The following is a 25,570-nucleotide window of genomic DNA, read 5'->3' as shown; positions in this document are numbered from 1 at the left end:
TGACCCTGCTTCCCATTGGTCTCTGAGAGAAAGGTATTTTATCAAGTAAAATCTGGTTGTCCTCTAAGGCTAAGGAGCTGAGGAGGCCTAGGGGCTCACCAGCAGTAATGCGAACCTTGGCTCCCTCTCCCTGCCCATCGTGCTGGAGAACTTCTGGCAGATAAAACAGTGGGACTAAGTGGATCGTTGCCAGGCCAGCTGCTTGGACCCCCCAACTGGCATATTTGCTCCTTTTGAAATTCTGCCATCCATGATTTACAGTGTATTTCTGTTTTCCTCTGTTGCTTCCTTAACAATTGTATTTCTCTTCTAGTTTTGCAAGACAGTGGTCAACAGGAAGGCCCAGCAGCTCCACCCTCCCGAGGGACAGGCCATCTTCGGACGCAGCCTTTCTGTGCCCATTCTTCAGGCAACTTACGATCCCTTACTGTAGCTAATTCTAGATGCCCTTTAATATTGTGAACAAATAGACCGTCTGGTATTATGAAGCCCATGTGTGCGGGAGCCTGCTCCTCTGAGATACATGGCGTGTAGGTTGCTGAATTTACAGCTCCTCCCTGTCCAGCCATTTTGTTCTCAACCCACTTCTGTGTGTTCCCTGCCCGCCCTGCCCCCCGCCCTTAATTTCCAAGTGACATTTTTAGTCTTTCAAAATAGCTGCCTTTTGTGATGTGGTGATTTAAATGATTTAAGTTTGTTTGTTTCCAATCTTGGGATAAACTGAGGTGTTTTGCTTCCTGGGCAGATCTTGGCAATTTTGAGTGCTCACCTGGGGAGAGATGAGTTAGAAATACAGTTTTTTCCCTCCAGTTCCACAGAACAGCAGTGTGGCTTCATAACTCTGATCTCTGCTCTCAGTAACCCATTGTTAATGTGCTGTAGGCACCAGGGAAGTACCCAGGGCCCAGCCAGTCTCTGTTTTAAAAACGTAACAAATACAGATAGCCCCGACCCCAGAATTGCATCTCTGGTCACTAGTCTTAGAGACACCTGCGGCTTCTTGGCCCTCCTGTCGCTTACTCTGTCTGAACCTTGCAGTGCCCACAACATGCCCGAGTCGGTTCTCCACCTGGAGGGACCTGTCCAGTGTGGCCCTTAGAATTGATTCCGCCCCATATGTACTAATTAGTCTGTCCCCTGCCCCCCCATCCTCACCCCTGAGGAGCTCTGTACGTCCATGCTCCTCTTCCCTTTTGGGCTGGTGCTGCCACTCAGCAATAATCCTCTTTTCTCTGTGCTTTCTTAGATTCCTGTCCTCTGCCTCTGAGGCTGGTCAGGGCACAAGGGTCCTGACCTTTTCATGCTGCACAAAACGAGCATGCAAAAAGCTTTTCCCCAGCAGAACATGTTCCCTCTTGTCTCCAGTTACTGGAAAGGAATTTGGGGATCAGGAACTCAGCTCATCCCGCCCCAATGCTGAGTTCTGTCCTGGACAATCAAACGCAAAAAGCAAGTAGTGATCGTAGTATAGAACTCTACCAAAGGAGGCCGGTGAACAAGTCCAGACTCCAGGGGAGGTAGAAGCCGCCAAGTGCTCCATGATTGTGTACAGCTTGGCGGAACCCAAGTAGGCCTTCCCAGTGGGAGAGTCTGAGATAGCCGTGGTGTCACCCGACATTTCCCAAGCCTCGTGATGTATGTTGGCCAGGTGGGCTGTGATCTAAGCCCATGGTAGTCTGGGTGCAGTGGCTGATTAAGAGACCAAATCTGTGTTGGGGGAGCGAGAAGTAGGATGGGATCATTCAACCTTCTGTTGTTGTCAGTTTGTTTTGCCTTACTGATTTCTAAGTGCAATAAGGGAGTGTTTCACAGGACTGCACCTGGGATATCCTGGTGGCTGCTTCCCTGTGACCCTCTTAGGGCAACAGTGGACAGACTCAGACCCCTCAGTGTGGTTATCTCCCACCTTCATTGAGGCCTCTTTGGGACCAGGAAATGTCCTGTTACACCTTCCTTTCAGGCTCCTCACCTTGCGGGGTCTGTAGTAATGGATCTGGGGGAGTTGAGTTGGTTATGAGGATTCCCAACTGCTGGTAGCATCTATTTGGGAAAGTGAAGCATTCCTACTGGAGAAAAATGTAAATGTTTTCCTATAAGCTCTGTATTAGCTATAATGATATTTGCGCTTAAAGTTTTCTCTTCATTCATCAGCTAAATCCAGATGTGAGTTATCCTAGGAGAAACGAACCATGATATTCTAAGTAGACAGTACCATGGTTTGAGGGTCATCAGTTGTTAGTCTCCTTGCCTCAGCTCTCCTCTGAGATCCACACTACTCCAACTCTGGTGGGCCTTGCTCTGTATCTGGCTTTTCTCTGGCTCTTCCCATCTCCACCTGTTGCCCCAGTTTGAAAGCATCCACATGAACTGAGCTAGAATTTCCTGAGGTCAGCTGGATCTGGGGCTCTAGCCCACAGAAATATAAGGAGGGGTGTCCCTGGTCTATTCTATCCCCACGGATAGTGCTGCTGCTGGGCAACAGTGTTGGCTTTTAAGTGTCCCCCTTACTTTCTCACCCACCTCCTGACTAGCACTGACTAGCACTCAGAGGGGTTTATGACGAAAGGCTCAGCTTCAGGGGTAGTACCTGAGGGTGTGCCGTGCCCCTTCAGACCAGCTGCTTCCATCAGATCTACAGGCTTGGAGTCCAGGTTTAAAGCAGCAGGGCCTCCATAAGGGGGTGGTGCTGGACTCTGGCCTTCTCACAGAGAGAGGTCAGGGACAGGGTCAGTATTGTGGGCATGTGTATATCTCCTCAAGTTCTCTTACAGTCCCTGCTGGGACTCCCTGACTTATTTTGTTTGGTTCCTAGTGCTACTTCTTTTACAAAATACACTTTGTAGAACTGATTAGATTACCTTGTTTATTTAATGTGAGTTTGTGCCTTTTTGTCTCAATCTTCCAAAACAGGTATATTGGGGTGGGGGGAAGCAGTCTAATAAAATCCTAGACAGAGCTTTCTGGAGTCCAGCTTATTGGTGATGTCCTTATGTCCATTTTACAATGTAGATGTCCTCAAACTCTTGCTGTTGTCCTCCATGTTACCAGGACTAGGAAAATGTACAATATAGCTCCAGATTCTTGTTGCAGGTCGATTTCTGTAAATTAGAACATGTCCTTGTCATTTTACCTACATCACTTTACAGACGACACATATCTGAAAGTAATTCAGCCATTTTCTGGCGGGATTTCCTTTTTACGTTTATGTCCCCTCCTCTTCATATCTCCCTCTTTTTTACTATCTTAGGAAGCATGACATTTACTTAAAGTAGGAGTTCTTAACCTGGCTTCCCAGGTCTGTGGACCTCATAAAACTCGTTTGTCAAAGTGTGTCCATTTTTCTGGGGAGAGTCATGGCTCTCATCAGATCCCCAAAGGAATCCCACGCACTGCCCCTCCCACCCACCCCCCAAAAGATGAAGAACCAGTTATTTGAAGAACATCTTAATCTTGGGCAGATTTTTTCATTTTTATCACATAGAGGTAGTGATTTATTTTTCATTTTTAGGCGGCTAATTTTCTAAGAGTCCAGGCACCCCCAACGTCTAATGTGTAACAGGTAACCTAATGAGTGTGAAAAGCGAGAAAACACTTGAAGTGGCAGTGGAGGAGAACTACGGATGGAGGAGCTCCACGACCAATACGAGAGCGATCACCTGTAGATGAGGGGCAAAGACACTGGTTCACAGGCAGGACAGTGGCTGGGCTGCCACCCCACCCTCACCCTTGCCCTTTGGACTTGTGGACGTTGGGGAGGTGGAAGGGCACAGCGCACAGTTGGAGACGTCCTCTCCAAGCCTTGGCGAAGCCCTGCGGGCCGCGGACGCCGCTGCGGCCGGGCGGCGGCTTCAGCCGGAACACCGCCCCTCCCGGCCGGCCTCGCGCGGGGCACTTTGGGAGCCGCGGGTTTGACAGTCGCGCGCGGTGGGGCGGGGCAGTGTTGCGTCGGCTTCTGCTGGCGCCGAGACGCGCCTCTCTTGACGTCCCGGATACCCTGAGCCTCTTTCCTCCCAGCCTTTCACCGTTTCGCGCTCTTTGGCGAGTCCCGCCTGTTCCCCAGGCCGCACCATCCAGAGCCCTCCGTGCCCTCAAGCCCCGCCCCGTACGGAAGCCGAGGCGGAGGGTCAGAATCCGGAAGGAAAACAATCCGGGGAGAGTAAGGTAGCCGGGACCTGCTGCCAGAGGGAGGTGGTTCGGGCCAGGAGCGGCCGGGGCGCGGCGTGGGGACGATGGCCGCCGAGAGCCCACGGAAGACGACTGAACCGAGAAGCAAGACGCTCAGGTGAGGAAGGCGGCTGCGGGCAAGCCGACCTTTTCCGGGCGGAATCACCCTCTCCTACCCTTTCGGGGCTGCTGATCTGAGGTACAGCCAGACTGGGAGAGAAGGGACCGGGCCTGCAGTGCTGATTCTAGTTCAGAGACCCTCCCTGATTCTCCCAAGGCAATATTGAGGGGGTTGCTTTGGGCGGAAGCCCCGCGCTCCTTCCAAACTCCGGCTGCCGAGCTCGTTCCTATTTAGGCTCCCCTCGCAGGTGTCTCGGTTGGCACCTGGCGGAGGCAGCAGTATGGGGCTGTTTGGGGTAAAGACATAACAAGGCATTCTCCTCTCAGCTCTAGAATAGAAATCTTGTTCTTTTGATCAACATATACATCACGGGGTCTGCTGATCCCTTTGTGACCTCCCGAAATCCGAAATCAGGTTTAGGTAAGATCCGTTAGCGCTGTGATAGAGCCCGGTCCCATGTTTGCTCTTTAACGAAGAACAAAGCTAATCACCAACTTAGTGCAAGTCACGATGCAAGGATTTGCGGCTAATCGTCGAATCTGAGATTGAGGGCGAGAAATCCCTACTTCTGCGCTCCATCCACTTAGAGCAGGTCCCTCGGAAAACAAAGAGCCTGGGACTGAAAGGGATGCTTTCCTTAATCCTCTGTTGGACGGCAGGGGGAGATCGTAAACAAACGAAGTGCAGAATCTCTGGCCTAATGCCTGGGAAGGTGGTTTGTGTATTGTTTTGTTGATGTTCGTAGGGAGGGGCAGGAAGTTGTTTTAAGTCGGCCAAGAATTTCAAGTTGTGGTTTTAGAACCTGAACCTCTAAGAACAGGATCTGGTGGAGAAGAGATGTTTTGGGACATCCAGCCCTTTTCTCCCTCCTCTCTCAACCTGGTTTCTGCGCTCATTCTAGTTTTCCTCTGCTGCAGGTCCTCCTCCTCATGGTGTACCTAGGGCTCACCTAAGGCCTGGTGGCTGGACCTTGGTCTCTGCAGGTGTTGTAGCCCCTGACTGCTCTGTACTCAGCTGAGTCTGGGGCTTTCTTGGGAGTGTTGCTGTAACTATTCAGTTGAAGTGTCTCCTTCCCCTGAGCCTCTGATGGGATCCATTGTTATTGAGAGCTGCTGATCTAGTTCTCTTGCTTCCCTAAGGTGAATATGAAGCCAAGGTTGAGGATGTTATCCAGCTGATGAGTTTTCCCAAAAGAGGGTAGACTCTTTAAGATTTTATTTATTTGACAGACAGCAAGAGAGTAAGCACAAGGAGGAGGGGGAGAGGGAGGAGCATACTTCCAACTGAGCAGGGAGCCTGATGCGGGACTCAATCCCAGGACCCCAGGATCCTGACCCGAGCTGAGCTGAAAATTGTCGCCTAATGACTGAGCCACCCAGGCTCCCAAGAGGTTAGACTCTTGAGAGAGATGTTGAGAACTCTGTTATCTTCTGCTTTAGGCTCCCTGAAATGCTTGGCAGAATTGGTTATGCTCCAGGGACCTGCTAGGAAGAAGGAAGGAAGGGAATGTGGTGGTGTTATCTTTGTTATTTTAGAAATGCTCCTATCGTATAGTGCTGAGTCCTCTTACAAGGTAAAAACTGAATCTCCAGACTCTTTCTGGTGGTCTTAGGAGCCCTGAGGTGTGAATGGCTGGTGAAATGATTAAATTCCTAACTACACACCCCATCCCCATCCCTCCCCTCGCCTGACCCTGAAACCTTTGCGCCCACTTTGGCAGCCTTTCTTAATGTCAGCAGCACGAGTGCTGCCAGCTGTGGGCAGCTGTGGGCCTGCATGGAGGAGCCAAAACAGGGTGGAAATTTCCTGCTTCAGGAACAAAGTGAAGATGAAAGGCTTTTGTAGTTCAATGCCCCTGTTACCAGGTACAGAAACTCCGGTTTCCCATTCTGGTTGCAGCAGATTGTGGTGTAGCCATTAGCAGGCCCAGACCCCTGTCCGTCACCTGGAAACAGGTCTTATCCTCCTCCCTCCACGACTTCCCTTTGCATCCCTTCCACAGCATACATGTTGTGACATGGAATGTGGCCTCTGCAGCACCTCCTCTGGACCTCAGTGATCTCTTGCAGCTGAACAAAGACAACCTGAATCTGGACATGTATGTCATTGGGTAGGTGTCTGCAGTGCCCCTTCCCCCATTCCATTGCGGAGACAGATAAGCCCAACCAGCCCAAAGTGGTCCCCACGGGGTACTACTATAATCTGTCCTCCCTCGCTGTGGAGTCTGAAGGCTAGGAGCTTTCAGCCTGCATCAGGACCAGTCAGTGTTTCTTGTCCTGCGTCAGTAATGGCAAGGGGTTGGTAGTCAATGGCCACGGGAGGGCGAGATCATGGTCATGAGTACCCAAGATTTGAAAGTGCCAAGGGCAGTACTGAATGTCTGTGTCAGAAGTACTACCCTCCAGGCCAGGGGGACAGCCTCTGACCTGGGATGGGCAGTTTGCAGGAAATGAACTGTGGGATCATGAGCCTCCTTTCTGACACTGCCTTTGAAGACCCATGGAGCAGTTTCTTCATGGATGTGCTTTCCCCTCTGAGCTTCGTCAAGGTAACTTACAAGTTCATGGGCAGTTGGGAAGTGTGTCTCACCTCCCCTCACTAACCCCCAGTCCTGTGGTCTCCCACATAGGCTTTCATGCTGTTTCCATTTATTTAAAGGCCTAAGCCTCAGCTGCACCTGGCTTTCTGGGATTCCTGCCTGCTTCGTGTCTTTCCAGTATAGGTGGAGCTGAGCTGGGACCCCAGGGGCTGGTTTAAAACCTGGACATTTTTCAGGTCGGGAGAATCCTGGGGGGAAGCTCAGCAGGGCTTATTAACACCTCACTGCCTTTCCACCTGTCAGCCTTCAGTCCCAGCTCACATGCCAGGCCTGAAGTCCCTGAGTATAATAGTAACTGCTAACACTTACCGAATGCTTACTTGGTAGTAAGCATTATAAGTAAACTTTATATATGTTATTGAGAGCTCTTAACTCCCTTGAAATGCGGGTATTTTACAGGTAAAACCAAGACTCAAAGGTCACAGGCTGTCTGGGATTTAAATCTAGATCTTTCAGGGACACCTGGGTGGCTCAGTTGGTTAAGCAGCTGCCTTCGGCTCGGGTCATGATCCCGGCGTCCTGGGATCGAGTCCCACATCTGGCTCCTTGCTCTGCAGGGAGCCTGCTTCTCCCTCTGACTCTGCCTGCCACTCTGCCTGTGCTTGCTCTTGCTCTCTCTCTCTCTCTGACAAATAAATAAAATCTTTAAAAAAAAAAAATAAAAAAAAAAATAAATCTAGATCTTTCAAATTTCATAATCCATGTTCTATTTTTTTTTCTTTATTGTACTTAGCATGGAATTTATTTTTATTTTTTTATATATTTATATATTTATTTATTTATAGAGATTTTCCATTTATTCATTTGAGAGTGATAGAGCAGGGGGAAGGGACAGAAGGAGAGAGAGAAGCAGACTCCTTCCTGAACAGGGCACCTGTGTGGAGCTCAATTCCAGGACCCCGGGACCATGACCTGAGCGGAAGGCAGATGCTTAACTGACTGAGCCACCCAGGAGCCCCATAACCCATGTTCTTTGCTTGATCTTAGTCAAAAGGCCAAGAAGCAATAATAACCCATGTTCTTAACTAGTACATTTTATTGCTGTGCTGGTGATCTGAGGCTGACAGGTATGCCATAGCTAACTGGTATCAGAGGGTGTCCTCTGATCGTGGGAGACATGTACCTCATATTCTCAGGGGCCCAGAGGTTTGGAGAGGGGAGAAAAATGGAGGGAAAATAGTTCTCAGTCTGAAGGGCCAGTATTCTTTGGGGAAAGCAGACCGTAGGAGAATCCACAGGAAGGCTCTAGACTGCTGGGTCTTCACCTTTATGTCCTGCACAGCTGAGGCATGAAGCATAGTCCCATTCAAAGCACCCTATGCAGTGCTTCTTGGAAATATCAGAATTCCTCTAGCCCCTTCCTCGGTGACTAATTTATTCAGAATTCATTCTTTTACCCCAGTTTGCTTAATGGTGCTGAGGCAAGAGCTGTGAGTCCTCTTAAGGGCTGAGCCAGGAGGAGGGAATACAAGCTTTGTCCTGCTGCTGAGGCTGGAAAAGGCCAGTTCCCAAGCCCTTGGCTTTCTCCAGTTGAAGCTCAGACCTCTTACTTTAGATGTACAGTTAGAGCCTCCGAGAAGACAGAAACACCTCTCTCCCCACACACTCTCTTCCCAAGACTGGAGTCTTTCCTGCACCCTGGCTAACTGGCAAGGGATTGGTAGAATGGAATCAAGCCAAAGAAATTAGCTCAGCTTGTAGCAGGGACACAAGCCCCTCTACCCATTTGGCCTCCTGCATTTGGGAGGCCTGCCTGAAGGCCTGGCACCCAAAGCAGATGGGTGACTCTCCTTCCCCTAGCCAAGAACTAGGTGAAGGGGTAAAGGAGTGAGCCCTGCTTTTGCAGCCTCTTCCTCTGATGGGAGTTTGGCATTTAGAGGTTGAGAAGCCTGGACATGACTCCTTCTGTTGGCTCTAGGGCCCCAGCTCCCTCCCTTTAGCCCCTTCCTTAGCTCCTCCTACTTCACTTCCTCCAACAGAACTTCCCCTACAAGCCTCCCGCCTTTCCCCACAGCCCCACCCTTTCTCCCAGTCCCAGCCTTTCCTGCCTCCCACGCTCCTCCCCGTCCTTGCTCCTTCACAAAGCGAATTGGTGCTTTCTTTTGGGGTCCCATTGGTCCAGACCTGCTGTGTGGGTCAGGATTAAGCCTGAAAGCTCTTCCTGGATCTTTATCAGTTCCTTAGGAGTCAGTTGCATGGCGTGAATGGGAAGCCAAGACCGGGGCTAGAGGGTGCTGTTAGGGACACATTTGTAGTAACCTCTCTCCAACACTAGGTTTTCACACCTCCTTCACTCAGTCTTGGGTTTGGGGTTCCCCCTGCTTTGACTCCTCTGCTGTGGCAGATCTCCTGGCCTGCGGGATCAAGTTTCATAATTCCTGGAAGGCCCCAGTACATGTTCCCCACCCGGGGATTTCCTCCTTGGCCTCTGCAACCTCAAACTCCGGAAACAGCTACTCGGGTGGTAGGTGTAGACAGGCTGAGGCTGAGAGAGAGGGTCACTGGTTACGGCCCTGTCCCACCCTGTCTCACAGAGAGCAGGAATTATATGGATCCCGGACCTCTAACATTGTTATCCTAGTAGTCGTCCTGGTTCCTTAATCTCCTTGAGCCTCAGCCTTCCATCTGCAGAACAGGGACAGCTGTTCCTTCCAAGGTTGGGGTGAAGATTAAATGCAGTATGAAGGATCTCTGGAGATGGTGGCTGTTCTTCCCAGCCTGTAAACGCACGTCCACCATGCTTGCTCTCATTGCCCCTGCATCGCCTTCATGGAGATCTAGCTACCCACAGCGTATAATTATTTGGGGGAGCATTTTCTTAATTTTTTTCCCACTGAGCATTATAATGTATACAGAAATTAGGTGTATTTTTGGTAGATTTTTATGTGTCTATGCTTCATTGTTACCGCCAGTCAAGACAAGGTACAGAATCTTTCTTTCTTTTTTTTTTTTTAAAGATTTTATTTATTTATCTGACAGACAGAGATCACAAGTAGGCAGAGAGAGTGGGGGAAGCAGGCTCCCCACTGAGCAGAGAGCATGATGCAGGGCTCGATCCCAGGATCCCAGGATTACAACTTGAGCTGAAGGCAGGGGCTTTAATTCACTGAGCCACCCAGGAGACCCCAGAATATTTCTAGCACCCTAGAAGCCTCTCATATTCTCTTCCTGAATTTACTTTTTTATTTTTTTAAGTAGTCTCCACATCCAACATGGGGCTTGAACTCTTGACCCTGAGATCAAGAATTGCAAGCCAGCCAGGTGCCCCTCCCTGCATTTACTTTTTAAAAATCTTTAAACCAGGGGTGTCTAGCTGGCTCAGAAGAGCATTAGACTCTTGATCTTGGAGTCATGAGTTTGAACCCCACATTGGTAATAGAGATTACTTAAAAAAAAATTTTTTTTAATCCTTAAACCAGCAAAGAATAGCTGCCAGTTAATCCTTCTGGCATCTATGAGATAGATGAGGTAGAGTCCTGGTTTTTTTTTTTTTTTTTTTTTTTTTTTTTTTTTTTTTTAAAGATTTTTTATTTATTATTTATTTGACAGAGAGAGAAATCACAAGTAGGCGGAGAGTCAGGCAGAGAGAGAGAGAAGCAGGCTTCCGCTGAGCAAAGAGCCCGATGCGGGGCTCGATCCCAGGAAACTGAGATCATGACCTGAGCCGAAGGCAGTGGCTTAATCCACTGAGCCACCCAGGCGCCCTGAGTCCTGGTTTTTCAATGAGCAAATAGACTGAGACTGGGCCCAACAGCAAATGCTAGGAGCCCAAGTGGGATCTGAACCCAGATCTGGCTAACTTCCAACAAAGCCAGTGCCCTTAGCCACTATCCTACATCGTGCCATCCCTCTCTGAGCCCCTGGTGCATAGGGATGGCAGCCTGGAGTGCCCTACGAACCCATAGAGCATGGTGAGAGGAGTCCCTAGGCTGCATGGTGCTAGGACTGGAAGGTCGATGCCTTCCTGATAGCAGAGTGCCCTGGCAGCCTTGTCTTCTCGGCCTCCCTTCCGCACCCCAAGCCCAGGAAGAGGCAGTGCGCTCGGTAGAACGCATCACTCGGCAGCTCGGGAGTAAATGCTGAGCCTGGAGCTGAGACACCGTCGACCTCAGGGCTAGGCAGGGACTTCCTTGGCCTGTGCAGGGGAATGAATGACCATTGTCCCCCCTCTGCTGTAGGTTTCCAGTGTCCGCATGCAGGGGCTCCTCTTACTGTTCTTTGCCAAGCATCAGCATTTGCCCTTTGTCCAGATCCTCTCTACTAAATCCACCCCCACTGGCCTCTTCGGGTACTGGGTAAGGATGGAGTTGTTGTCTGAGTCGCGAACTGGGAGGCTTTCACCACTGGGCTGGGGAGGGCTGGATGCTTTAGGGGCGAGCAGACGGAAAAGGGGGTGATGCATATCTGCTCTCCTACTTCTGGGAGCTCAGCACCCTTGAGACCTCAGGCTGGGTGAGCTGGGCTCTTGGATGGGGAGGTCACTCTGGGGAGCTGAGCGTCTGGCCCTTGGGAGATCTGGCAGCAGGCCAGATGATCTCCCCTCAGGCTGGAGATGGGAAAGGGGAGGTGGGTCTTACCCAGAGCCACTTCCCACCCTTGTGCCCACTTATACTGTCAGGGGAACAAAGGGGGCGTCAACATCTGCCTGAAGCTCTATGGCTACTACATCAGCATCGTCAACTGCCACCTGCCCCCTCACATGGCCAACAATGACCAGCGGCTGGAGCACTTTGATCGGATCCTGGAGATGCAAAATTTTGAGGGACAGGATATCCCCAACATCCTGGACCATGAGTGAGTGTGCATTCATGGACTGCTGCCCCCTGTCCTCGCCCCCACACCAGCCCAGGCTAGCATTACCCTCAGGCAGCCTCTGTTCCACTCCAGCCCTTTCCCAGCCTCCTCCCTGATGCCCTGGCTCTCTTGTCCAATTTTACCTGCCTGGGGCCTAGAACCCCTTCCCTTCCCCTGCTACCCTCCCCTCTGTGTCCTGCTTTAGAACTCTGGACACTTCTGAAGATCCCAGATCGATTACCCCAGGGTTCCTGAGTTCACCCATGGGGAATTGGTTCTCAGCCTTGCCTGGTGGCCCATTGAGGGAGGGGGAGGGAGGGCAAGAGCCTGCTCTATTTGCTGCTTGCCCCTGGGTGCTGGTGTCTTTGGCTAAAACAGCTGGGAAGCAGCCACGAGAACAATTAATCGGCTCATGCCAAATCATCCCTGGCATTGGCTCCTCCCAGCTTCCAGTGTCTCACCTGCCCCTCAGGCTTGCCGCTGGAGGAGTGAGCAGACCTGAGGCCTGTTGCTCCTCCCTTCTCTTACCTTGTCACAACCCTAAGCTGCCTTCTTTTCTCTCTGCAGCCTCATTCTGTGGTTTGGAGACATGAACTTCCGGATTGATGACTTTGGGCTACATTTTGTCCGGGAATCCATAAAAAATCGGCGTTACAGTGACCTGTGGGAGAAGGATCAGGTATCAAGTGAGGGAAAGCTCCCGAGGGGTGATCTGAGCCTATTGTGGAAGTCCAGCATCAAAGGTGGGGGGCACCACTCAGGTCCCTCAGCCGCCTGTTCTCCATTTCCAGGCCTCTGAAGTCTTTGTTCCCAGGTGGGGATGAGTTTAACAGGGCTTTGCACCCGGGGCCTGGTCTTCCCCTGGAGGAGCTGCTGGGTGTCCATTAAGATAGGGAGCAAGGCCTTCGACTTACCATGGTCCTGCACTGGGCACCAGCTCTCTTCGATCCCTGTTGTCTTTTCCATCCCCAGGCTTGCTTGCCTCCTGGAGGATGAGATACCAGTCCTTTGGGGGGCTCTGATACAAGTTTATTAGTGACTCCCAGAGAGATGGAATTCAAAGCCAGTTTCTCATAGTCCCAGGACTGGAAAATGGCAGGCAGCGGCCTCCCCTCGGACTGTGGAATAATGTTTACTAAAGGATTCCGCTTTCCTGGGGGTGGAGGTGGAGTGGGGACGGGCCGTTGAGGCTGTCACTAAGGCAGTGAGGAAGGGAAGTGGTGTTGCTTGACTGCTGTCCTACCTCAGCGGTGGCATGTGTGATCCGTCAAATGGAGTGTATGCCAGGCTGCTGGGTCAGGACTACTAGGAGGTGGGACTCTGCCTTTCTCTCCAGCTCAGCATCGCCAAGAGACACGATCCACTGCTCCGGGAGTTCCAGGAGGGCCCCCTGCTCTTCCCACCCACCTACAAGTTTGATAAGAACTCCAACAACTATGACACCAGGTGAGGAGACTCCCCCAGGAGAGGATCAGCCTGCCACTGATTTGGAATTAGCCTGGGAGCAGAAAATGAGGGGCCAGGAGGCCTCGGAAGTCAGGTTGTGTTGGGCTCTGGTGGCAGAGGGAGCTGCCTCAGAATAGAAGTGTTAGGAAAGCAGGAATAGATCTAGCCATCACCTCAGGAGTGGCACCTCCCAGCCGCCTCACGAGGCGCTGACTGTGGTGTCCTCAGAGAGCAGGAAGGTGCTGGCAAGGATGGGGGTGGGAGGAGATGGGGGGAAGTGGCTGATTCCTCACTTGGGAGAGACTGCATTTCAACATTGCTTCCACTCCCCCAGGTTTTCTGGTCCTTCCCAGACAGGGGAACAGAAATCTTGGCTCAGCCAGTTACTGGCTCAGGTACCCCTGTCCCAGCTGGGAGTGGATCAGGTACTACATAGGAAGGTGAAGTCATTGTTGTCAGTGGAGGAGTTTATGGGGAACAATGTAGGAACAGTGCATCTAGTAGTTAAAAATACAGTTCTGCCACCGATCAGCTGCGTGTCCTCGGATAAGATATTTAAACGTCAATTTGATCATCTATAAAATGGGGATGATATTAGTATCCAGCTCATGGGGTTGAGGATTAAATGAGACCTCACATGTGCTCAGCCCCAGTGCCTGGCACCTGGTAAGCACCGTGACAACTGCTGTGGTCAGATTCATGTCTTTGGGTAGTAGATGTACTAAATACCTTTTTAAGAAGCTGAGAAGGGGCCAGGTAACCATCCAGACTTGCAGCTTAGGCAGAGGGTCAAGAGCAGCTCTGGCCTGAAGTTCCCGGCCCAATTTGGCAAGGATTCCCATCTCTTTGAAGACAGAGAAGAGCCCCGTCTGTGTCACAGCATTTTTGTCTCACCTTCCTCTACTCCTCTTAGCAAGACTGTCCTATGAGGGAGGCGGGAAGTGCCTCCAGGGCAGAGCCTCTAGAATGTGGGGAATGAACACGTGTCTCCCCAGCTGGGCCAGGCTGAGAAGTAGGACGGCCCTGTGCTGGCAATGGTACGGCCAAGCCACGGCGTCCCCTCCAAGGAAGGGGTGGGGTGGGGGGGGAGGCGTTTTGGGAGCATGGAGCAAGATGTGCTGGGGTCATGGCCTGGGCAGCACACACAAGAAGAGGCCATGAACCCTGGAAACAGAGCCTAGCCTAGCCTAGCCAGAAACGAGGGAAGAGGGCAGGTTCCGGCTGGCCAGCTGGCCTGGGGCCACAGCTGCAGGGAGACTGCCAGTCTCCCCAGCCTTCCATTGGAGATGAGAACTATCATGGACGTTGTGAGGCCTCGGTGGGATGGCCTGGACCTTGGCAGCTGGGACCTTCTACTGACGGACTTTCAATCTCCTCTTGCTAGCAGGGAGAGAGCTGCTGGCAGGCCATGTGGCCAGGGGTCCCTTTGCTCCCACCCCCAGGTATGGTAGGGAAACCACCAGGAGACTGGAAGTCTTCACAAACAGCTGAGTGTTGGCTAGGCTGGGATCAGCAGGTACTGAAATTGGGTACAGAGGCTCCGAGATATTAAAGGACTTCCCCAGGAGACTCAACTAGTAATGGCGGAGCTGGAGCTGAGATCCGACTCTACTCTGTGGCCTCCAGTGCTTCAGTCTAGCCCACCTCCAGATTCACAGCCAGTCTTGCCAACAGCAGCAAAAGGGCGGGCAGGATGGGGACAGCGAAGTCTTGCAAAGAAGGAGGCAGGTACTTATTTCCACACAGTGGATACAGCCCACATTGTTATTGACATTGCTGGAGCACTAACCATGTGCCTGTGTAACCAGACTGTTCTTCATCCTTGAAAACTCAGCTTCGACATCATCGCTGTTAGAAAGCCTTCCCTCACCCTTCCCCATCTCACTGAGAGTTTTCTCCTGCCCATACGCTGCCCAAAAGCATTACATACACCATGCTTCCACTGCTGCTTTCAAGATACAATGGGCTTTTCTTGTTGTACTACAAATGCCCGGAGAGACTGGATCTAATTTATGACCAACTCTGGTATGTAGCATAGCACCTGGCATTTGTTTGAATCAGGAGCCCAGGAGGACAGAAGGAGAAGATAAGGTCTTGAAGGGGCAACCCCTCTATTAGAGGGATCCACCCATAGCAAGAAATCCAAGTAAGCACTATCAAGTCCAGGAGTTGGTCAGTAGAAGGTTCTAGAACTCTGGAAGTGTCGAAGGAGGCTGAGCAAATGGTAAAGAGGCAGGCAGCTGAAGCCAGGAGTCAATCAGAGCTGCTGTCAAGGAAACAGTGGAGTCCGGCAGAGAGAAGGGCAGGCATTCCAGTCAGTCAGCAGCACTGATGAGCGGCACCTCGAGAAGAGCCTGACCGGTTATACAAAGTGACCAAGAGTGACTTGTGTCACTTCAGCTTTGCTCAGCAACATCCCTGAGCCAAGATATCATCAGAAACGAGGTCAGCTCCATTACAGGGGAGGCTGAACAGGCTAAGAGCGGGAAATCCTGTTAAAGTCAGGGATTGCCGTAGGGTTTTGTTACGGTTGACATGAGCCTGGTCAGCCTCTCCACCAGGCAATGAGCAGAGGATCTTATGATCAATCTAGTCAAGACTCCTGTCCAGAGTTTAGTAAGACTTTTCCAAAGGGAAAAGTTCATTTCAGACTATTTCAGACCCAGAAATGGAACACATTTCTAGGGGCTCAATAAATCGGCTCAATGTTCTAGGCTCTTAAAAGAAATATTTGCAGAGCTAGTTGGTTTTGCCTAAAGTAAGGACATACTAACCTCCAGAAACAATTGTTGTACTCAGTCACAACCATTCAGCCAAAAATCCTAAGTGAAGTCTGGTTCTGGTAAGGCATTTGAAGAGACAGTTCACTGCTGGGAATTGGCCACGTTGGAGTGCAGTGGAAGGAGCATGGACTTCATAGACCTAGGAAAGCATCTGACTTCTGCCTGGACAGAGTGACCTCTGAACTTCAGTGTCTTGTAGTGGAGGGAGAATGTGACCTGTAACAGTCTTGCAGGGCCGAGAGGATCAGGACAGTCCATGTGACACTATCACAGGGTCGAATGAACAGAAGGATCCCATGTTTCACAATTATTATTAGAAATGGAGAACTGGATGGGGGAGGGCCCATGGGGAGGATGTAGTTGGATAAGCATCCAACTCTTGGTTTTGGTTCAGGCCATGATCTCAGGGTTCTGGGATCAAGCCCCAAATCGGGGCTTGAGTATGCTTGAATTTCTTTCTCCCTCTGACCCCTCCCCGCTGCACTCTCTCCCTCTCTCTAAAATAAATAAATAAAATTTTTAAAAGATTTTTATTTATTTATTTGACAGAGAGATACAGAGAGAGCACAAATAGAGCAGCAGGCCCTCCACTGAGCAGGGAGCCCAATGTGGGGCTGGAGCCCAATTCGGGGCTCAATCCCAGGACCCTGAGATCATGACCCAAGCCGAAAGCAGACCCATAACTGACTAAACCACCCCTTTTAAGAAAGAAGTGAAGAACTGGGGGAATATATGTAGTATTTAATTCGTACATACACATTTATTTATTTATTTTTAAGTAGGTTCCACGCCCAGCATGAGGCCTGAACTCATGTCCCTGAGATTGAGAGGCACAGGCTCTACCAACTGAGCCAGCCAGGCAGCTCAATTTGTACACATTGTACTTGTTTCTTGTCTTTTTTTTTTTTTTTTTTTTTTTTAATTTTTGCCAGACAAGCTCCTCAAGGACCTTGTCAGTCCCGTTTTTCAGATCCCCAGTTGCCCAGCATATAATAAGGGCACGGTAAATCTTCATTGAAAGACTGAAGTGTACAGGTATTGTATAGTGTACAGGCAGGCCCTGGAAAAGGAGGAAAGGAGGACAGGCTGAGAGGTACTGAGGAAGAAGGAGAGACAGGCTGTGGTCAGGACTTGTGGAGGATCCTGAAGTGACAGCTAGTCACCGTAATAGGGAAGTTAGGGAGGGAGAATGCTTTGAAAGGGAAAGTGGTCCATTTGTGTGAATCATTCCCAAGTTTAAGCATGGGTAGGTACTGAATGTCCAAGGTGGGTTCGGAGATTCCATGTCTGTCATCTCTGGAGTGGAAATAGCATATTCTGATGTGCTCTGAGCACTCCTCAGAAGAGTAGAAGGTTGAGACAACCCCGGGAGCCCTATACAGATGTGGCCGAGCCGGTTAGCACCTCTTAACCCCTCCCTTAACACACCTTAACTTGTTTAATCCTCACTACGACTCTTTGAAGCAAAGTACTACCGTCACCCCCATCTGAGAGCTGAAGCTGAGGCTGGGAGAAGTGAAGTCACTTGCCCAGGGGCACATAGCTTTCTCTCTCTCTCTCTCTATCAAACTAGATTACCAGTTAATTATAAAATGATATAATTCAGGAACAGGCAGAGGGAAGAGAGGCCTAGGGCCAGGTGTGGAGAGAGGGCAAGGAGCCTCTCTCCAAGTCACATGTTCACCAGCCAGAACCACAGAGCTCTTCGTTAACAGGGCAGGACCTCCCCCCAAATCCTGGTGTCTGATCGTGGAATCAGACTTCACCATCGAGACAGCATTCTGCCTCTCTGTTGCTAGAAGAATATATTGCTGTTGAATTGACAACAGTATGTCAGAAATGTTAATTTAAAATAGTAAGTGGGGGTGCCTGGGTGGCTCAGTGGGTTAAGCCGCTGCCTTCGGCTCAGGTCATGATCTCGGGGTCCTGGGATCGAGCCCCACATCGGGTTCTCTGCTCAGCAGGGAGCCTGCTTCCCTCTCTCTCTCTCTCTCTCTCTGCCTGCCTCTCTGCCTCTCTGTCTACTTGTGATCTACTTGTGATCTCTCTCTGTGAAATAAATAAATAAAATCTTTAAAATAGTAAGTGGAGGGCGCCTGGGTGGCTCAGTGGGTTGGGCCGCTGCCTTCGGCTCAGGTCATGATCTCAGGGTCCTGGGATCGAGCCTCGCATCGGGCTCTCTGCTCAGCAGGGAGCCTGCTTCCTCCTCTCTCTCTCTGCCTGCCTCTCTGCCTACTTGTGATCTCTCTCTGTCAAATAAATAAATAAAATCTTTAAAAAAAAAATAGTAAGTGGAGGGACATCTGGGTGGCTCAGTGAGTTAAAGCCTCTGCCTTCAGCTCAGATCATGATCTCAGGGTCCTGGGATTGAGCCCCACATTGGGCTCTCTGCTCAGCAGGAAGCCTGCTTCCCCCTGTCCCTCTGCCTGCTGCTCTGCCCACTTGTGATCTCTCTCCTTCTGTCAAATAAATAAAATATTTTTAAAAAATAAAATAGTAGGCGCACCTGGGTAGCACAGTGGGTTAAAGCCTCTGCCTCCAGTTCAGGTCACGATCCCGGGAGCCTAAGATCAAGCCCCGAGTTAGGCTCTCTGCTCGGCAGGGAGCCTGCTTACCTCTCTCTCTGCCTATCTATCTGCCTACTTGTGATCTCTGTCAAATAAATAAAATCTTTAAGAAAATAAAAAATTAAAATAAAATAAAATAGTAAGTGGAGGCACCTGCATGGCTCAGGTCATGATCCCAGGGTCCTCAGATTCAGCCCTGCATCAGACTCCCTGTTCAGCGGGGAGACTGCTTCTCCCTCTCCCTCCGCTGCTCCCCCTGCTTGCACGCGCCGTCTGTCAAATAAATAAGATCTTTAAATAAAATAAAATAGTAAGTGAATCAAACAGAAGACAAAAGTAGACTTGCAACCTGGTTATCAGCATCTTAAAGTGTGTATGTTAGGATTAGATGGGCATTTCTGAGGAGAGAGGTTGAGTTTGGGGTTTTCCTGAGTTTAGGTTCCATGAGCAGTCAGGCTGGCTAAGCGCCGGCTCTGTACTAAGGCTGAGGCTGCGCAGGACATCTCGAGAGCCAGTGCTTGCCTTCCAGGCTCACACACAGACCAGTATGCCAACTGAAAACGACAGCACTGCATAACATAGGGAAAACACTGGTGCAAAATGCTTTGGAAGCAGAAAGTAGAGCTCAAAGACGGCTTTCTGACAAAGGCAGCATTGCCACTGGGCCTCTCTCTGTGAAGATGGGTGTTCCAGGCAGCACAGACTGCAAGAGTAAAGGTCCGGAGGCCAGAGAGTCCCTGGTAGGCGGGTGTAGGACAGTGGTGTCAGGCTCCTGGAAAACCGTGCTTGGGGACTAGAACTTTATTCTGGAGGCAGTGAAGACTCCTGAAGGGTTTTAGAGCAGGAACCATATGCCTAGGCTTTACTGTTCTGGGTTCTTTTAAAATCAAGGGGGAAGAACCCGGAACAGCAACTGCCCACACCCCCATTCCAGGACTTGGGCCCCGCCCCATCCTTGGAGGGCAAGGCCTGGTCTTAGAGAACTGCCGATCTTTGAGAACAGCCCTGTAGCTCCCTGGGCGCGGCTCGCCTGTCTTGAGACAACCGTAGTTACCTAGGGAAGGAAATCACTCCTATCTCCCAGGGCTGTACAGCCTCAGGGCTCCGCAGAGAAGCCAGTAAGCAAAGAACTGGCCAGAGGGGTCTCAGTTAACTCTAGAGAACAAAGAGTCACAATAGCCAGTGATTACAGAGAGCTTATTTTGTACCAGGCACGGTGCTAAAGATTTTGTGTGTGCTTTATCTTACTTAATCGTGTCAGCAGACCTGTGAGGTAACTATTATTACCTTCATTTTACGGATAAGGAGAGGGGGTGGCCTGGTCATGAAGAGTTTGTGCCATCTGGTCACGCTGCCTGGCCTTGAATCCTGACTTCACCACTCAGTCATTCTGTGACTTCGGGAAAGTTCCTTCCCTACTGAGTCTCGACTTCTCCACCTGAGAGAGGGAACAGGCAATATTGACGGTGGACACACAGGGAGCATCCCCAAGTACTTCCCTTTCCTTTTCTGAGGTTCCACCAGTAGTGAGAGGGAAGCCAAATTCCAGCTTACCTCTAACTCCACAAAATCCAAACCTTAGCTTCTCTCTGGTCTGCTGTTTCTGTTCTAGAAGTCAGAAAAGCTTTGGAGTGGAATGTTTCTGAATCACAGTTGGATTCATAAAAATATAAACTAGACTGAAGGTCCTTGGCAGAGTCTGACAAAGACCAGTCGGCTTCTGGTTCTCTCAGGCCCCTCCTGCCGGCTGCCATGCCACACTCCCGCTGTGGCCCAGAGGTCTCATGGCCACTGAGAGGCCCTGGTGTTGGGGGCTCCAGCAGGCCTGCTGGGGTACCTTCTTGCTCTCCTGCCAACCCTTCTTTCCGCATTCTTTTTCCCCTCCACCCTCAGTGAGAAAAAACGCAAGCCTGCTTGGACCGACCGTATCCTGTGGAGGTTGAAGCGGCAGCCCCAGGCCAACCCCCAAACCCAGAGGCCGCCAGCCCCCAACTTCTTCCTGTCTCTGAGGAGCTATGTCAGCCACATGATATACTGTGTCAGTGACCATAAGCCTGTGACCAGCACCTTTGACTTGGAGGTGAATTTCTAAGCTGCCCGGCCCTTGACAGAGCACACGCTGGGCCGCCTCTCAAACCCCCCAGCCTTGGATTCTAATGTCAGCATGTCTCCCAGGGGAGGCCTCTAGGTAGGAGGACACCACTGCCACTCCTCCCAGGTCAGGTATCCCAGCTCTTAGAAGCTGTTGAGGGCTCTGTCAAAAACAGGCTCAGACCCTTTGTGAATGGGTTTCCATTTCCTCTTGGTACTGTCCCTTGGGGTTAGTGGGTTCCATTATGCTTATTACCTCCCGTGTGAAGTAGGACTTCCTTCTATTTGTCCTAAATCTACCTGGATCAGGTTGCAAAGGGAGCTACCTCCATCCTTGGATCTTGCCATCACATGACCACGGCACTGTTGACCTCCTCTGAGACCTGCAGGGTGTTGGGTGTTGTCCTCCCAACACCACAGCCCTCACTTTCTCATATGGCTGGTTTGTCTGTATACCATTGTGGCCCTCCACATGCCTACATGCTCTCCCCAGAACTACCGCCCTACTTTGGGTCAGGAACCCTGGAGGCCTCACTTCCTTTTTAAACCTGTCAGCAACTCCCCCCCTTCTCCCCTACCCTTTCCCCTCAGTACTTGGCTCTCTGCTTGGTTACCCACTGGGCCCCTAGCCCCATCCTCCCTGGCAGGGCCAGCCTCCCCCGGCAAGCCTTTGGCCCTTTCTCCTCCCAGTGGGCCAAAGTCTAATACTTTCTTTGGGCTGCCTAGTGGAGTTCTGTGCCCATCCCCATGTGTGCCCCTCTTCCCCCTCACTGCAAGTTCACAGTTCACAGCCAGAACATTAGCCTCAGAGGAAAGAGTGATGCTGTGGGATTTCAACCCCTTTCCCTCCTCTATGTAGCTGAAGCCTTTGGTGTCTACCCCACCGATCACCCTGATGCCTGAGGGGCTGTGGACCATGGAGAACGTCATGTTGATCAGCTACTCCTTGACCCCAGACTTTCCCAGCAGCCCCTGGGACTGGATTGGACTATACAAGGTGACGTAGTGGGCAAGATATGCTATCAGCCATTCCCCCCTGGTTTATCCCTCCTGGGGGCTCACGGGAGCTGAAGAGCTCAGTCTCACGGAGACTGAAGAGTTCATGCCCATCTCCTGCTGGGGTCCTTGCCCACCTAGAGGCTGGTGGTGAAGGGGGGTGGTGGGGCATGTACAGTACAATTGCCAGGCTGAAGCATCTTCTCCTTGACACTTGTCACAGATGCTGTGTCCTCCCAGACCACTGACTGCCCAATCCCCTCTCCCACAGGTGGGGCTGCGCCACATTAATGACTATGTGTCCTATGTCTGGGTCAGGGACAACCAGGTCTCCTTCAGCAACGGGCTGAGCCAGGTACCTGCCTGCTTCCCTGAGATAGGTATACCACGTCTCCCAACATGAGGGCTTGCCTGGGCACTTCTCTGTCTTTTGGAAGGAACGGAGGGTGGGATAACTTGTAAGTGAGAGCTGGGTGGGGGCCCGGGCCAGGGAGCTGACCCCATTCCTCTCCGTCCTCCCCACCAGGTTTACTTCAATATCAGCGACATCCCTGAGACCGAGGGCCAGTTTCTCCTCTGTTACTATAGCAACAATCTGCATTCTGTGGTGGGAATAAGCAAACCCTTCAAGGTATGTTGTTGATGTTGTTGAGCCCCTGCTCGGTTCTTCATTGCCATGGGCCTGGGAATCCACTTGGGCCGTGGAGCTGCCTGTACTGGAGAAGGGGAGTGATGGAAAGACACAGAGCAAAATCTGCTCTTCTCCCCCGCCTCTCCCCATTCTGCTCACTGCTGTTTTCTCTCTGCAGATCCAGCCTGGCTCCTCCTTGGCAGAGGACCCACTGGGTGAATCCCAACCACACATCTGAGCCTGGATAAGAGTGGTTCCAGGGCGGAGGCCAGAGCTGGCAGCCAGCTCTGCCCATCACTGCCAGGAGCACCAGGGGCCAGGCCCAGCCCCCAGAGGAGGTAGCAGGTATCCTCCACCTCCCAGGGGGAGCTCTAGCCACACTCCTTGGCTCTCTCTGGTCCAGATCTCTAGAACTGGCCCCTTAAATACAGGTTTTTGTTGCTGAGATATGAGTGAAACCAACTAGTTTATCAACACGGAAGACCTGGGACAGACCCCTGGATGTGGGAAGGACCCTCCAGCCTATATCTCGTTTCTCGATTTTCCCCACACACACTTCCAGTCCTGCCCAAGCAGGCCTGCCAGGCACATGCCCCATCTGGCACAGGCCTGCATTCTTGTCACGGCATCCTGGGCCTCAGGCTGCCTAGGAGGAGGAGATGCTCACATTTGCACAGGCCCCATAGACTGCTTGGCACAAGCAGCCTGGGTTCCGGGAGTCTTGGCATCTCATTGCCCATCCCCCTGGGGGATGGGCAGAGGGTGTGGGATCCCTGCTTTTGGCAAAAGCAATTAGACTAAGTGGGCAGGATGAAGGGCCCCTCCACCCAAGCTCTTAGTGTTGTGGGTAGGAGCCTGACCCATGGAGTCTGATGTAGAAGTTCACTTGGCCCCAGATTGGCTTGTGCTGGTGGGTCAGGTTCCATGCCCTAACCTGCCCTCCTGTGAAAGGGTTGGCAGGTGATAGAGGAGCTGTGGCCACACTTTTCCAGGGGCTTTCTTGCCCAGTCGAGCTCATCTGCTCCTTCCCACCCTCACCTGCAATGACTGGCCAGGAACCCGCCCTCTCTCTAGACTGCCCTAGCACCTGAAGCGGAGGCAGGCAGAGAAGGGAGCCAGGATCCAGTCATTTTGAAGAATCCGGCCTTGAGGGTCTTCTGAGAGCATTCTCTGGGTGCTGTGTGGGCACACAGTCCTACTCCCGCCACTTGCCTCCAGCCACTGGTGATTCAATGGCCCTTCTCCCAGGAGAAGACACCTCAGGGAACCTGCTCTGTGACGGTCACATCCATCCTCTGACCTGAGACTGAGGGACACTCCAGTCACTCTGTGATCCATACTCCACCCTGGGATCCGTGTGTACCATCAAGAACTGTCCCCCTGGCTTCTAGTGGCCCATGGCTGTGTTCTGTGTTGTATTGGGGGATCATTAGAAACATGACTTTTACACTTGTGTGTGGCTCCGTGATTGCGGGGGAGTGGTGATGGTTTGACTCCATACCCTTGCTAAGCTCTAGGACGAGGGCCCTGTAGATCTAGACTAGAGTTCTGTGTCTGAGAGTGACAGATGTTGCCTGGATGGGAATGGGTTGGGGTCCCAGGATGACGGCCCTCTGGGTCCCTGGCACAGTTGGAGCAAGCCTCCTATGCTATCAGGCACTTCATTTACCTTGCTGTGAACTAGAATGGGTTTCTGGGAACTTCTGACTTTCAGAAAAGGCACTCAGTGTTCACTGGTTCATCCCTCCTCATTGACGTTCCTTCACCTTAGCCTTGAGCCTTGGTCCCAGCTAGAGCTATTTAAAAATGTCACCATCTTTTTTTTCCCCTTGAGCCTCCTACCTCAAGGTCTCCACCAATAATCTCTGTCCCCACCCCAACACACACACACACACACACACACCAGAAAGACCCGTGACCGCTCACACTTGCCCGCCTCTCACCTCACATGCAGAAGCCTCGTGGCCGCTGCCACGCGGCACCTGTCATTTGGCAGACGGCAGCCACAGCTCAGAGTGGTGGTGTGGTCCATCCCAAGTTACACAGGCAGCTGTGGTGTCATGCAGGACCAGAAACACAGGGATGAGATCAAGACCTGGACTTGAATCCAAGCTACACTTCTCCCCACGTAGGAATCCTGGTTGTCTGTAAAATACAAATAGTGTATACATTTCCAAGATCGTTGTGAGAGAATGGTTGGAAGAACAACAGAAGCAAGAACATACCTATCTCCTTATTCTGATCCATGTAGCCCCGGCGCTCCATCTCAGGGACCACTGCCTCCACCTGCTGCTCGTGGAACATCCTTGTCTGTGTGCCCATCTCTGCCCTTCCTCCTTAAGTCTTCACACACCCCTATCCCTGCCTCCTGTCGGGGGGCCCCTCTGGGCCTGGGAGGAGTGAGTCCAGCAGTGATTGAGAGGCTGGGAAGGGGAAGGGGGAGTGTTTTGCCTCCTCTTGGCCCCAGTCAGGATATGGCCCCTCTGGGCCCAGCCCTGACCCGCTGGGTGGAAACAGGAAATGTGTGAGACTTGGTGTGCACTGGGTCTCTGCGCCTGACTCCACAGCTGATAAGGGCCATTGTGTGGCCACCGGGGATGAGCCTGCCCTAGATAGAAGTGCTTCTTAGAGGAAGGAAGGAAGCTTTGCTGGCCTTTCCTGGGCGGGGGGACGCTGTGGGGAGGGAAGGAAGGGGTGCCCCAGGGGAAGGTGCTTGACCGGGGGCTGTCAGGACTGGCACTGGCCCACTGCACCCCACCTCCACCCCCCGCAGGCCAGTGTCTCCCTCTGGAGAGGTCACTTTTCCTTATCCTCTTCCCCTTTTTACTTCCTGTAAGGAATGGCTGAAGATCTGAGGCCTCAGTCCCAGGCCAGGAAAATGTCAGCCGTGATTTAGCAACAGTAAGGATAGGAAACAGGAACGTTCAGGATGAGGGACCCCTGAGGGTACTGGAAAAAGTAAGAAGCCAACAGGGCTTAAGGCCGCCTAGAGCCGGGGAGTCCAGTCCTCCTGAGTGTTAAAGGCTCCCGGTGGGGGGGGGACCTGGGACAGGGACCTCCCCACAGTGCCTTCCTGCCTCTCCAGCTAAACTCTGTCCAACATAGCCAACCCCAGCAGCTCTGTGGGGCTTACCTGCTGCTGTGGGAGGAAGGAGGCCAACTGGGGAGACAGGCCTGAAGGACAGTGGCTACTGACGGATCTTGTTGGCTTTCGGGTAGGATGTGCCTTTTGGTTGGTGGATCACTGGGCTCCACCTGACACCAGTGAGTGAGCAGCAGGAGAGGCCTGGCCACAGAGCTGTTGGGCAGAAAGACCTCCCACCCTTTGACCTGGAGGCCAGGGTCCCTCAGGAGTGGCTGTATCAGCCTCTCTGGTTA

At 51.7% G+C, this 25,570-nt stretch overlaps 2 protein-coding genes, 2 long non-coding RNA genes and 1 other non-coding gene across 12 annotated transcripts in view; 2 read left to right on the top strand and 3 right to left on the bottom strand.

The window, feature by feature from the left end:
- Nucleotides 1-2,956, top strand: part of PITPNA (phosphatidylinositol transfer protein alpha) — a 39,409-nt gene extending 36,453 nt beyond the window's left edge. Inside the window, exon 12 of the mRNA XM_059148399.1 lies at nt 314-2,956. The gene's annotated coding sequence lies outside the window, so the exon portion shown is untranslated. The remainder of the gene's footprint in view (nt 1-313) is intronic.
- Nucleotides 2,647-3,835, bottom strand: LOC131816065 (uncharacterized). The gene is made up of 2 exons (XR_009347937.1): nt 3,657-3,835; nt 2,647-3,098 (listed from the first exon to the last, which is right to left on the bottom strand). It is a non-coding gene; the product is annotated as an uncharacterized LOC131816065 (long non-coding RNA).
- Nucleotides 3,836-4,013: 178 nt separating this feature from the next.
- Nucleotides 4,014-23,639, top strand: INPP5K (inositol polyphosphate-5-phosphatase K). Of its 6 annotated transcripts, none has more exons than XR_009347927.1 (12): nt 4,014-4,282; nt 6,288-6,395; nt 6,725-6,833; nt 11,063-11,179; nt 11,503-11,678; nt 12,246-12,357; nt 13,015-13,124; nt 20,368-20,554; nt 21,425-21,562; nt 21,833-21,941; nt 22,088-22,192; nt 22,371-23,639. XR_009347927.1 is itself a non-coding variant. In XM_059148382.1 (12 exons), exons 1-12 carry the CDS (start codon nt 4,230-4,232, stop codon nt 22,428-22,430), a joined length of 1,359 nt encoding a protein of 452 aa, XP_059004365.1. In that variant the 5' UTR covers nt 4,014-4,229; the 3' UTR covers nt 22,431-23,639. The 6 variants fall into 6 exon arrangements, 5 of the variants coding, with proteins under 5 accessions (XP_059004365.1, XP_059004366.1, XP_059004369.1 ...); XM_059148382.1 differs by having other exon boundaries at nt 21,833-21,916; XM_059148383.1 differs by lacking the exon at nt 11,063-11,179 and having other exon boundaries at nt 21,833-21,916.
- Nucleotides 10,597-25,310, bottom strand: LOC131816062 (uncharacterized). Of its 3 annotated transcripts, XR_009347934.1 has the most exons (7): nt 24,418-25,305; nt 24,136-24,337; nt 19,762-19,912; nt 18,628-18,747; nt 15,899-16,171; nt 12,207-12,663; nt 10,597-11,019 (listed from the first exon to the last, which is right to left on the bottom strand). It is a non-coding gene; the product is annotated as an uncharacterized LOC131816062 (long non-coding RNA). The 3 variants fall into 3 exon arrangements; XR_009347933.1 differs by having other exon boundaries at nt 18,628-19,912; nt 24,418-25,310; XR_009347935.1 differs by having other exon boundaries at nt 15,899-16,133; nt 18,628-19,912; nt 24,418-25,310.
- TRNAE-CUC (transfer RNA glutamic acid (anticodon CUC)) lies at nt 16,696-16,768 on the bottom strand. Its single transcript has one exon. It is a non-coding gene; the product is annotated as a tRNA-Glu (tRNA).
- Nucleotides 25,311-25,570: the final 260 nt, after the last annotated feature.

Source organism: Mustela lutreola, chromosome 15 (genome assembly GCF_030435805.1).
Source record: "Mustela lutreola isolate mMusLut2 chromosome 15, mMusLut2.pri, whole genome shotgun sequence".
In the NCBI taxonomy this organism is placed as follows: Eukaryota; Metazoa; Chordata; class Mammalia; order Carnivora; family Mustelidae; genus Mustela; species Mustela lutreola.
The sequence above is the reverse complement of the archived record's forward strand: the minus strand, read 5'-3'. Positions and strand labels throughout refer to the sequence as shown.